General features: G+C 41.9%; 1 protein-coding gene across 1 annotated transcript; it reads left to right on the forward strand.

The window, feature by feature from the left end:
* The first annotated feature begins 1 nt into the window (after position 1).
* On the forward strand, positions 2 to 12602 carry MYCT1 (MYC target 1). Its single transcript, XM_053382201.1, has 2 exons — positions 2 to 285; positions 10992 to 12602. The coding sequence occupies exons 1-2, from the start codon at positions 234 to 236 to the stop codon at positions 11528 to 11530; spliced, it is 591 nt and encodes a 196-aa protein (XP_053238176.1). The 5' UTR covers positions 2 to 233; the 3' UTR covers positions 11531 to 12602.
* The last annotated feature ends 1189 nt before the right edge of the window (positions 12603 to 13791 follow it).

Raw genomic sequence — 13791 nt, forward strand, 5'->3', positions numbered from 1 at the left:
CGAGAAGGAAATCGTCCCCCTGTCTCAGGAACCATGTGGAAATCTAAGATAAGGCAAACAGTTGCTAATTTGAGTATAAAAGCAGGAAATGTGATACACTGATTTCCTTTCATGCAAACAGAACAATCTGAGGGAATATGTAAGGGCGTTCTTTTCCAAGTCAAATTTCTAATATACACCAAGTGTTCCACTGTGGATACAATATTTTCATTATTTTGACAATTTTGAATACCATGGATGCCAACAACACCAGTCCTGACAACTTATTGCCGAATAATTTCTGGGGTAAGTACATATCAGTATGTGACTTATAATTATTTTCATTTTTATATTCTCTCTGAATTCTGTCTCTGTGATACAATTATGTTGTCCATTAGATGATGTCTTTCTAACGTGTTCATTATACACTTTTGTTATAATATTTTACAGTATATTTTACAACAGGCATATCTGCAAACATGATAAACCTTAATATTTTGCTATTCCATTTTCCCTGCCAAGTTTCATTGAATGTGTTCAACATTTTAACAACCATGAGAAAAACTATATGCTATTTATTATTGTTTTGCTTTGAGCCAATTACTGAGGAAAGAATCAGCCAATTATTAAGAAAACTTTGTTGAGAGGTTTGACTAAGGATTTTTGATCATTACAACGCTAAGTTCAGAATTACTACCAGCCCTGATTACATTTTTCAATACTATAAAGAAGTTTGTTTGTGTGTGTGTGTGTGTATTTGCTTGGTTTTCTAGACTGGGGCAAGTTTTTCCACATTCCTGGGCTTACTGGCATCCTCATTACTATTATTCTACTAGATCAACATAGAACATTCATTTCTTTTTCAAACCCCAGGATATGGAAAAAGCACAGCCCCTCCCCTGTGGCAATAGCATCAGGCATTCCAGCTACTTTAGCTTGAACTGTGAAACGGGAACAGCCTGCCCTGTTTTCCCTTGACATAAGTCTATTTAAGTGTCCAGTGAGATGATGTCAAGAAACATGGGCAGTGTGCTTCCACCATAAACTGTTAAATGATGCTCCCATCCTACAGAGACATTTGTTTGGGGCCCTTATCTTTGTGAATTTCTCACTTCTCTGGTGGCTGCCTCCTTGAGGATAGTGCTTCCCTCATGCAGATTCTCCTTCATTTTGGGAGAGGAGCCCCCCATCCCCAGCATCCGCAGGGATCTGGACAGGCCGGATTTAGGTTTGATGAGGCCCTAAAGTACTGAACTTAATGGGGCCCTTTATATGTCCAGATGTCCTTTGTCAACAACAAATTGCAGCTGGTTTTTTGTGTTAAATATATGCTATATGGCAGTCATAGAATCATAGAATCATAGAGTTGGAAGAGACCACAAGGGCCATCGAGTCCAACCCCCTGCCAAGCAGGAAACACCATCAGTCATGTCCAACCAGTCGATCATGATTTACTGGTTGATCACGGGGTGTCTGTGGTTGATCGCAGTCGATCTGGTGATCCTGATCGACCCCCCCTCAAAAAAAAAACTCCTCAAAGAAAGCTCAACAACTTTGGTCAATCCAATGGTAGATCACTGCCAGTATTTTTATAGTGGGAGTAGATTGTAGTCTCTTGGGAGTTGGACATGCCTGTTTTATGGAAATTTGTGGATCTAATAGCTATCTAAAGCCATTTGCATGCTGTCAGGTGCTAGTGGTGGTTGCTCGTGAGTAACCAGGCAGGACTCCGTCCTATCTTTTACAGGTTTTATTGGTGCAAACTATTTACAGTGCAGAACCACTGTCCGCCTTAGTCACTTGCAGATTCTGGGAGTGGCCCCTTCCAGCTTCTCCCCCAACATAAGAACTTAGACACCCTAAATCTCCGCCTCCCCTCCTTACATTTCACCCCTCTGCTTCCTGGATAGCTGGGCTTGGGCTCTCAGTAGCATCTTTGAGCCCTCCCCTTGCTTGGCTGCCCCTCCCCCACCCCTGCTCCACTGGAGGTGTGGCTTTCGCCACCATTGGAAGAGGCACTGATCCTCAGAAGTGTCGGAAGCTCTCTGTATCCCCCCCCCCCGGCTCCCTCCTCTGTTCTGATGGCAGTTCCCTGACACATATGCAGAATGTAGGCACCCTATACAGTTGTACCTTGGTTTACAACCATAATCTGTTCTGGAGGTCCGTTTGTAAACCAAAACAGGTTGTAACCCAAGGCACACTTTCACCAATGGGGCCTCCCCCCACCAAAAAAGGGTCGTAATCCAAAAAAAAAAAAAAAGGTTGCAAACTGGGACACACACTTCCGGATTTGACGTGTTTGTAATCCAAAATGTATGCAAACTAAGACGTATGCCAACCAAGGTACCACTGTACATAGAAATGAGCAAACCAGTGATATTTTAGGGAGCAGGCTAGCAGGCAGGGATATTTACATCATAGGAGCCTACACAACACAAAACACTGTTGCTGTATGTAGGTTTTATTTTATTTGTTTTTTATCTTATATTTTAGAAATGTACATCATTTTTTTCCTTTAATTTTTTTGGGCCCTCCAAGAGAGTGGGGCCCTAAGCTAAAGCTTGCTTAGCTTATACGTAAACCCAGCACTAGATCTGGAGCAGTTTGAGAATTACTGTCCTAAAGGCATGGGGGTTTTGAGATCAGAGGTGTCAACAGCAACTGTGATTATCCTAGGTTCGAGGAGGAACATAGATTCAGTCAGTATGATACCCAGAGAGGCATAGAACCCAAACTTTTAGAGAGTTGGACTAGGACCTGGGAGACAAGGGTTCAAATCCTCACTTGGTCATGGAGTCCACTGGGTGACTTTGAGCCTGTCTCTGTCCCTCAGCCCAACCTACCGTACCTCACGGGGTTGCTGTGCATATAAAATGGAGAGTGGGAAAAATGTGTTTGCAGAGGTGGATTTAGGGGAGTGCAACTAGTTTGCCTGGACTGGGCACTGAGTCAAGAGGGGAATGCCACAACAAGAAAAGGAAGGTGAGAGGCAGGGGTGGGGAACTAATTTTGGCATTGCACAGGGAATCACTGAAATTTGAAAGCCTCAAGTCCTTCACTGGTGTATGCACTTCTCACTTCTCTCTATTCTGCATTCAAGATATTCTGGACTAGGGTAGAGGCTTGTTGGAAGTAGAGCCACATACCCTTTCTGGAAACACTTTGGAAAATACCATGAGGGACTCTCTGCTGAGGGTCTGTAGGGAAGGAGGCAATCTTGCAGATATTTGGGACCTAAATCAGTTTTTGGGCTTGAGCTAACCCTTAATTTCCCTGGGAACAAAACTGTTGGCTGTTTGCAGTATGGTAACGCTGCAGAGAGCTTGCTGGGGAGATCATGCATTAAAAAGAAAGGACTCAAAAATAACTTAAACAAGGTTTTAATAAGAAAAACAAAAACTCCTTTTACACTAAATACATTAACAATCAAACCAGACCCAACCACCAACCCATCCCCCAGGGTAATGGGAGAGCTAGGTGCTGCTCCTTATATACTACACCCAAATGCTGACACACCTTAATCAAATACAACTCAGCAGCACCTGCTATGCTTCACAGCTGTAAAGCTGGGTCTCGTTATCTTGCTCTGGCCCTTGCTCTGGCCCCTTAAAGACATACACATCGGGTGGAACAATGATGAACCTTTACATTTAAAGAAACCATTCAACATTTCCCCTGCGGTTCATCATTGTGGAACAAAAACATAAAGCATACTTTGTACATGTCTTTCAAAACAGAATGTCCACGTTGTGATGCATCTTTTAACAAAAGCTTAACTGTTTCATATTTTACGCTTGGTGAATAACACAAATCATAATCTTCACCTGTAATTTGTTGAAAACCCTAGCAACTATCTAGCCTTGTACCTTACAACTTCATTTTTGTCATTCATTTTAACTCTATAAACCCATTTTGAATCAATAAGTCTCATATCTGGGGTTTGTGGTACAAGAGACCAAGTGTTATGCTCTTTTAAAGAAGCTATCTCAGAGTTCATAGCTTTATACCAATTTGCAGCTTGTTGCTTAGGTAATTTCTGAACATCATTGTAGCTTTTTGGCTCAAAAACTGCCTTATTGGCATACACAGTATTAAAATGTTCATCTGCAAATCGTTGTGGCTTCTGCCTCTTTCTATCTGAACGTCTCAGTCCGGAAGGAGAGTCAGACTCCTCAGACTTAATGGGACTAAGTGAACCACTAGTTTCAGGTTGTAAATCATTGTCAGATTGAAGAGATGCCTGTAAGCTAAGCTCACGGTCAGAAAACTCAAGAGAATCTAACCTCCCCTTGGGTGCCTGTGACTTTAAATCATCAAACAAATCAGATTCAACAGACTTTTTGTCTTTTTCCATTAATTCAGAAGCACCATTTCCTGCTGCTGCTGCTTCTTCCTCTTCTTCCTCAGTATTATCTATACCATCAGTATCTTGGAAGACAGCAACTCCATTCCAATTTACAGTTTGTATCATGCTTCTGGTAATATGAAATTTGCCAGTTGCTGGTATGTAAATTCTGTACGCTCCCTGCTGGTAGCCCATTAATTTTCCCTGGACACTACGTTCACCCAATTTCTGCTTAGCGGGATAATGCATTATTACATCTGAACCCCAAATGCGTAGGTATTTCAGATTAGGGCGTTTTTTAAACAGCTTCTCATAGGGGGTGACATCTAAACCAGAATGATAACTGCGATTTCTAACATAACAAAAGGCATTAAGCGCTTCAGCCCAAAAGTCTTTGGGCAGATTAGCATCGTGCAGATACGTTTTAACCCCTGCCTGTAGGTCACGCTGCACAACTTCAACAAGCCCATTTTGCCAGGGACTTCGGGGGCAAGATAACTCATGAGTAGTCCCCTGCGCTTCCAGGAATTTCTCAAAATCCTCAGAAACAAATTCCCCGCCCCGGTCAGAAAACAGGTTCTTAATTGGTTTGTTAAAGTGCGTTTTTACCCAGTTGCAAAAAACTTTGTACTTCTCAAATGCTTGGGACTTCTCAGCTATTGCATAAGTCCAACAATATCTACTATACTGGTCTATCAGAGTAAGCCAGTACCTAGAACCTCCTAATGATGGTGGGAGTGGCCCAACTAAATCACAATGTACACGCTCAAATGGCTCAGTTACTTTCCTATCTGAGCACCTACCCTTGCGTGCAACCTTAATCTTATTCTTGCAACAGGATAGACATTGCATAAAGAATTTACATGGTTTTAAGTTGAGGCCATTAACAATATTCTTTGTCTTAATTACATCAGCAAAATTCAGGTGTCCCAGAATTCTGTGCGCCTCATGGACACACCCGGAATGTGGCCTTACATTCCTCAACCCCTGGCTTGACTGTGCTGCTCTGCAATTTATAGGCGATTGGGAGTAGGTGCGAAAATACAGTCTATATAAACCATCAGATTCCCGGGCATACAATAGACGTTTGTTTCCATCGAAAAACTCACACATTGACTTTAAGAAACGCACAGTTATGCCTTGACGAGCAAAGCACCTTACTGACAATAAATTGTCCACTGACGGGCAGTAAATGCAGTTCGCTATTGTAATGTTTAAAGAGTCAAGTTTAACAGTACCCCTGCCAAGCGACTGCAAGACTTGTGAATTGGCTAAATGTACATTACCAATTTCCTCTTCGAAAGAAATAAACAAGCTTCGATCGTTGCAAATATGCTGAGATGCTCCTGAGTCCACAACAAAAGACTTCCACTTGGCACGTTTAAGTCTTTTACGATGTGTTGTCCTAGCATGGAAAACTCGCGGCTCGTTTCTGTCTCTACTATACGATGTCGGCTGCTGGGCTGACGACCGTGACTGACGAACAGAAACAGGCTTGGGAGTACTTTGCTTTCTTTTGGATCTGCAGTCCTTTGCAAAATGTCCTTGTTTATTGCAGAACCAACAACGCTTTGCAGCTTTAAATGCAGTTGTTTCACCACAGGTTTGCATATGGCGTTCCTCATTACTTCTGGAAATAGGAGTGCTTATGGCACAAGCCTCCCTTCTGTCCAACTCGCCCATTAATCTTGCCGTCACCCCTTCCACAGTTAATTGTGCTGGTGGAACAGCAGATATCTGGCTAGCTATACCATCAAAGTCCTCATTAAGGGAACAAAGAATGATAAAAACATACTGAATATCAGGTATCTCCATGTCCCTTCGAATTAATTCGCAGCGTATTGCCTCCAGACGTCTCAAGTGTGCTGCCAAATCACCACCAGGCTGCAACTTCGTCTGGTACAACTGCTTGAAAAACGTCAATGCAGATGCTGACTCTTTTCTAACATGCACTGCTGCAAGACTGTCCCACATTTCTTTGGCAGTTTTCTTATTTCTTATATAGACTACTTGCTGGTCACTGACTGCCAAATTAATTATCGCCCTGGCTTTTGCATCTCCTTTCGACCAAGCATTAGTCACAGGGTCAGGAGGGTCATCAGTTACATAGGTCCATACTTCTCTAGAGGTCAAAAGCGCCTCCACCCGAAAAGACCATAAACTATAGTTCTCATCTGTTAGCTGTGGGAAGACCAGGGCCTTCTCAGCTTCAGGAACCCGGTCAACCATTCTGGAACTCTTCCAGACCCACAGAACTACGCTAACAGGAGAAGGAGTTTTCAAACCTTTCTCAGAGTCCAAAAATATGCAGTCATCCACTCAGCAGCTGGGCCCATAACCAAAGATGTTGGCTGTTTGCAGTATGGTAACGCTGCAGAGAGCTTGCTGGGGAGATCATGCATTAAAAAGAAAGGACTCAAAAATAACTTAAACAAGGTTTTAATAAGAAAAACAAAAACTCCTTTTACACTAAATACATTAACAATCAAACCAGACCCAACCACCAACCCATCCCCCAGGGTAATGGGAGAGCTAGGTGCTGCTCCTTATATACTACACCCAAATGCTGACACACCTTAATCAAATACAACTCAGCAGCACCTGCTATGCTTCACAGCTGTAAAGCTGGGTCTCGTTATCTTGCTCTGGCCCTTGCTCTGGCCCCTTAAAGACATACACATCGGGTGGAACAATGATGAACCTTTACATTTAAAGAAACCATTCAACAAAAACATGCACCTGGGACCTTTAAAGAGGGATGAACCCAGTAACGGAGTGATAGAGTCCAGAGCAATTTACCCACCTGAACAATTAGGAGTTTTGTCAATTTCTAAAGGGTAAAGTATAGGGACGTGGGTGGCGCTGTGGGTTAAACCACAGAGCCTAGGACTTGCCGATCAGAAGGTCAGCGGTTCAAATCCCTGCGATGGGGTGAGCTCCTGTTGCTCGGTCCATGCTCCTGCCAACCTAGCAGTTCGAAAGCACGTCAAAGTGCAAGTAGATAAATAGGTACCGCTCCGGCGGGAAGGTAAACGGCGTTTCCATGCACTGCTCTGGTTCACTAGAAGCAGCTTAGTCATGCTGGCCACATGACCTGGAAGCTGTACGCTGGCTCCCTTGGCCAATAAAGCGAGATGAGCGCCGCAACCCCAGAGTCAGTTATGACTGGACCTAATGGTTAGGAGTCCCTTTACCTTTACCTTTAAAGGGTAAAGTGGTTACCCATTATTTTTATTTTTGGTGACAAAAGTAGCAGTCAAAATGTAGTGGGAGGAATACTGTGCCATATTCATTATACTAATAAAAGAAATCCATCCGTCATTCACATTGCTACTGAAACCAGCATATTGTAAATGTGCTGGAAATATTTGTTCACATATGGCAGGAAAAGGAAGTTGGAGTTCAATGTATAATGTTAAAATAAAGAAATGCACAGCCTTTCTTCTCAGCTACATCTTTCCCAGTCACAAAGCCAAAGTTTTGTTGACCAAATTTTTAATGCATTCTGCAAATGTTACAGGATATTTTGCTGATTGCAATGTCTGTTGAATTTCCGTTTTTTGTAAGGAACACCTGAAGCAACTTGGCTCCACATCAGGCATCAGGCTTGCCAACTTTGCAAAAGCCATGCTGATTGGTGGGTAACCAACAACTGCAGGAAACTGAAATGTCCACCTCATATAATTTTGAATATGAGCAAAAGTCATAAATCAAGCCCCACCTAGGTCTGGGTGATGTTATTGTCCCCTCTTACCCTCTTACTGTCTAATTGCCTTCTGGAATCTTAATTATTATTATTATCTGCTATATTGCATATGACCACTTATTCTTTATGGGGGGGATAAGAAAGGGTAACATTACAGAAATGGCTTATGACCACTTCAGTACTATAGAAACATCGGTAATAAAGGTAGGTAACTACCTCATGACATAGTTAGCTTATTTTAAAAATAATTCTGCTGTAATGATTCAGGTTTCAAATGGTTAAGTGCCTTATTTTGAGTATCTACTGAAACTCTAAGAAAGTAGCTTTTCATCTCTGACAATTTCAGTAACAGCTGTTTACTGACAACATTTATCTTAATCTTCTTCCATCATGAAGCTCAATGTGTTTTTTCTTGTACAGTTGTGGTAGAAGTGTTTTCAAGTGCTGTGAATATTCAATTATGCTTGTGATTTCGCATGTAGCGGGGAAAGAGGGATGCCATGTTTATGGCTGATCCAGACCATATTCCCAGAATGCACTGGGCTAGCTGTAGTGTAGTCCAACCCAGGAATTACAGGAGGAAGACAAGGGGAAAAGCAAGTTCAGGGAACAACATTACCATTCTGCATCTGCACGTAACTGTTAAGCAGACAAGTGAGGAACTGTAAAATAAGCCTGCGCATTTAGTCAACAGCCTGAGGAGTTCAGGATCTCAGACATTTCCCTGAATTGTCAGACCTTGACCTGCTTAGCTTCAGCAGGGTGGCTGCACGAGCCCTTAGACCCAGCGGCGGAGGAAGCCGCTTGGGCTCCTATGGGCGGTGTGCCCAGGGGCAGGGCAAGCCTCCCATAGGGGCAGTGTGGGGTGCACCGTGGGGCCTCCAGAGTCTGCCTGCCTCCTCCCACTCAGTTGCCCTATAGCTGGATGGGAGGCAGCGGGCGGACCGTTTGGGCAGAAGAGACATGTGGCTCGGGTGTGCTGCAGGCCCAGCAGTGAGTGCTGCCCGACATTTTGTCACCTCCCTCAGTGGTGACACTCAGGTCAGACCGCACCCACCGCACCCCCCTTCCTCCGCCGCCCCTGCTTAGACCATGTCCTGGGACCTAACATGTCTTTCTGTGCCTAACACCCTAGCAGAGCAGCAAAATATATAATAGTCAGTTTCTTGTACCTTTAATACTTTTTTAGGATGGGGGAATGTAGCTTGCCATGTTACAGAGCCGCAGCAGCATAAGAAGAAGGAGAGAGTACCTTCTGAAACTTCCCCATGGGAGTTGAAATGATTGCAGCATTGCCATTAACTGTGGACCCAAAACAGGCAGCACTTATCTGGCCAGCCAGTTTTTGTGGCTTTGAGAGCAGCGTGGTGTGCGGGAATCACAGGGCAAGTTTTTAATGGCAACAATTAGCATCAGCTAATATCAAGCTGTTGCTGAAAGGCACAGGAAAGAAACAGGTCACAAAGACTTTTCCTGGTGCAAAGTTGACATTTGGTAGTAATGATTGTGGTGGATTACCATGGGGAAGTATATTTTGGAAATAATACATATCACCTTCCTACAACAGCTGTAAACTGAACCGGCTAAATATTTCTAAAGAAATATATCAACACATACACATCCAAGCCTAGGTATGAAAAAGAAATGAGTGGAAATTCAAATATATCCAGAAGAACCAAAGAGAAATTTACAGTCGGAGCCATAAATGCCTTCTTTACTGAGATTGCCAATTTGGTTTCAACAGTTTTTGTAGCTACTTTCACAAGGAAACCTTGTGAAATGAATTGTTATGTAAGAGTGGACATGTAAGGGTTCAAAATCCTACTAAATGTGTTAAACCTCTGGTAATATTTCCCCCCTTATTCTCTTTTTGAAGTGGATTCTCTTTTTGTGTGGATTGGCAGGGGTGGGGGAGTGTTGGGCTGTGAAACTGATATATTCATTTATGTAGTTTTCCAGCAGAGGGCAATATACTTACACTATATAGATATATTGATCATTCTAAGGAAAAATTGCAGAGTCTGGGACACAAAGAAGTTGTTGCTGCTGCTGCTGCTGCTGCTGCTGCTGTTGTTGTTATAAAAAGATACAACAATATTATTTTGGTTTTATTTTCTGCAACAGATGGCTAGCTTACTCTCTGCCACCTGATCTAGAGATGTGTGAAATCCCACTCCTGATAAATTTTGCCACACTTATTCACATGATTCACATCGAAATTCTTCACATCAAAGGCAAAATTTATTTACCTCAACTGCTAACTGAAGGCATGTTTTAAATGGCAATATTGTTCTTCTAACTGAAGGGCTTGTTCAGCAGAACAGGCTACTTTCTTACGGAGTACAAACTTGATGTATGTGGGGAATGCCACTGTGCAATTGGACACATTCTCAAAGGGAGGACTGATTTTTATTCATTTCATATTTTATGTATTTCATACAATTTATTTACCACTTGATTACAGAAAAAGCCACAAAGCATTTTTTAATTGCTTTTAAAAAAAGATTAGCCTTTACAAAACAAATGAAGGCAAATTTTCTACATGTTTAAGGACAGAGATACATTCAAAATAATGTAATTATGAATACAGAAGTTTGTGAACACACTGAATTAATTTCTTAATTGATAAATAAGGTGAAAACTGACCACTAAAGCTATGCAAAATTGAAGTGTACAAAATTGTACTCTGTTTGGTCTATCTCAGTCAGCAGTCTTGAACACACCTCAAAAGTCCATTTGATTTAGGACTTACGGCTCAGTCAACATGCTTAGGATTGCATTGTATATGAGAAGTACAAGCTCCATTGATGCACAAAATAAAGCTTTTCTCCTCCCACACATTTTAGTAGAGATGTTGTATTTTTTTTCGTTGGAATAGATGGCCCTCAGGGTCCGTTCCAACTCTACAGTTATATGATTCCATGAAATATTCACCCCATTTTACTTCTTTTGTTTTAGATCATATGATCATAGCATTTTCCGTTTCTATGGTCATTGGACTTGTGATTGGAGGCATAATCTGGGCTTTGCTGGCTTGCCTGTCTAGTCGCAGAGCCAGTGCCCATATTTCCCAGTGGAGCACCTCGTCCTCCAGCCGGCGTCCCAGAGCTTCTCGTGGATCTTCTGCCAGCAGGCCAGGATTTTATCGCAACAGCAGCTGCGAACGCCGCAGTAACCTCAGCTTGGCCAGCCTGACCTTCCAAAGGCAAGCTTCCTTGGAGCAGGCCAACTCCTTCCCAAGGAAATCAAGTTTCCGAGCCTCAACATTTCATCCCTTCTTGCAGAGCCCCCCGCTTCCTGTAGAAACGGAGAGTCAGCTGATTACGTTGGTACCAGCCGCCACCACCACCACCACCACCACACTTACCGGCACCACCACCAACAGCCTATCTCATCCCGAGTTCCACTGGTCCAATAATAGTCTTCGTGTCTCCAACTCAACACAAACACCACCTCCTGCTTACGACTCTATCATAAAGGCTTTCCCAGACTCTTGACTACAATTCTTGGGGATGAATGTATATAGAAAGAATCTCAGTTGTATGATTTTCTGTGGGCTCTTTGAAGACACCTATGAAGTCTACCATTGCAAGGACCTGCAGTGCGGAGACCCAAGTGATAGTTCTGTGCCCCTCTATGATAGGCATTTGCTGGACTGAAACCCTGATGTCTCTTTCGGCGACAAAGACCTCTCTTGCGCTATTATTCACAACATCACTGTGTGTTTATATTTGCATTGTAACCATTGCCTTTAGTTTAGATGCAGACTTCATCTAGTCTAACAAACTGACTCATTTCTGAAGACACAGAATGTAAAAATAGTTATCTTTGTAAATATCCTCTAATTAACCTTAAACACAGTGATGAAACTGCTGTTTTTATTTAGGTTTTCTTTTCTTTTCTTTTCTTTGTCAAAGCATTTTCCTCTGGTCATTTTGATATACAAAGTAAGTAAATAAATCCTACCACTTGTTCATCAGTTGGCCATAAAGGTAAAGGACCATTAGGTCCAGTCGTGACCGACTCTGGGGTTGTGGCGCTCATCTTGCTTTATTGGCTGAGGGAGCCGGCGTACAGTTTCTGGGTCATGTGGCCAGCAGTTGGCCATAGTGCCATATGATTACAAGATTTACATGATTTTTAAAAACAGATGTAAATAGCTTAGTATTCGTATTATATTTCTGTGGGCTAAGATCCTCGATTTATGTTTTAAGATCTTTCTAATTGGAACCATTGTCTGATTAAGGCTGCTAGCTTCACATGCTTTCTTAGGAGTAAGTCTCACTGAATTCAGAAAGCTAAACATCAGGGTAGATATAAGAAAAATCTCCTAGAGAAGGGTTTCCCAAACTGTGGTCTGCAAGCTTCATTCAGGTGCTCTGTGGAGTGTCTCTGAAGAACACTTGAGTTCTATCAGATTCTATGGAATTCAAAATGTGATATAGTAAAATGCAATATCAGAAATAAAAGAAACAAAACACAATCAAAAATTGTACAGCACTTTACATTTGCGAAAACAGGCAGGGAAATATAATTAATTGGCCTGCCCAGAGTTTCAACAATTTCCAAGTGGTCCATGGGGGTGCTGGGGATTGGGAACCACTGCCCTAAAGCTAAAAAAAATGTGTGTAAGGATGTCAATATTAACCCCAGGATGAGGGGATTCATGAGTCAATCCCTCCAATAAGCCTCCTAAGCATGAAATAAAAGAGTTGTGCAAAGGAGAAGTCTACGTCAGTCATGTTTCCTCTTTCCCTGTGATGAGTGCTGGTGCTTTTATTGGGATGTTGCCATCAAATCACATAATGTTAGATTTTGAGCTGGTTTCAATGCAATCCAATGCTTGCAGACTGACAAAGTTTTCAGTTTGGCAATAATCATGCCTTGGATTGTCTATGATACTGCCACTGATATTATTAGTGTACTTACTGTTATTATTAGTGTACCTAGAAATATGTCACAGCAATGAAAAATCCCTGAGCCTTTAATTCTGCTTCCATTGCCTCCTGAGATCAATACAATTGCTGTTCAGAAGAGAATAAGATTTCCTCCAGAATGCATAGCTAAGTTGTTCAGTCTGTGTTTTCGATGATAATGGAAAAGCTCTTTAAATAAATGGGTTTTTTCGGTTTTTTTGTATTTACTTCTGGAAATGTTGCAAATGATCTGTATATAGCTTATATAAGGTATTATCCCATGTATAGCATTAGTTTTCATGAGGAATTTATGAGACTGCATTATGTACTGTGTTTTCCTGCTATAATTTACACAGGATGCACAAAGGAATGTTTTGTGTGCTCAGGTCAGGGAAGCTGAAATATGAATCCTGTGGTTTGTGGTCAGTTGCTTGATGGTATATATTTAAAGACTAGACAAATCTCTTTTTTATCGGCATGTTGGAAATGTTGGGATTTAAATAAAGTCATAAATATTGCTCTATGTTATATTTTTAGTTATTTTAAGAAATATTCCAATTTATACCTGAAATGAGTTTTCCCCCTGACTGAATGCTATCAGATTTGTACCCTTGAAAACCTGACTACAACAAAGCACTGATTCTTTACTTATGCTGTAGTTGAGAACTTGGAGAACGATAAAGAAAATTCCCCAGCAGGACGTCTTTCTGCTCTTTAGCACCATTGATACTGACAAGCTATTTGTGCAAATTCCCTTGATTAATTCTTCTCGTCCTTGGCAGGAAGGCCCTATGGCAAGTGAGCGACCTGTTCCCATCCCTACCAGTCTCTATTTCTTTTGA

The sequence above is a fragment of the Podarcis raffonei genome, chromosome 3 (genome assembly GCF_027172205.1).
Source record: "Podarcis raffonei isolate rPodRaf1 chromosome 3, rPodRaf1.pri, whole genome shotgun sequence".
Taxonomy (NCBI): Eukaryota; Metazoa; Chordata; class Lepidosauria; order Squamata; family Lacertidae; genus Podarcis; species Podarcis raffonei.

Coding starts and splice junctions, on each gene's coding strand:
- MYCT1 (XM_053382201.1), top strand. CDS start 234: ATGGATGCCAACAACACCAGTCCTGACAACTTATTGCCGAATAATTTC. Junction 286..10,991: donor ATTGCCGAATAATTTCTGGG/GTAAGTACATAT, acceptor CTTTTGTTTTAG/ATCATATGATCATAGCATTT.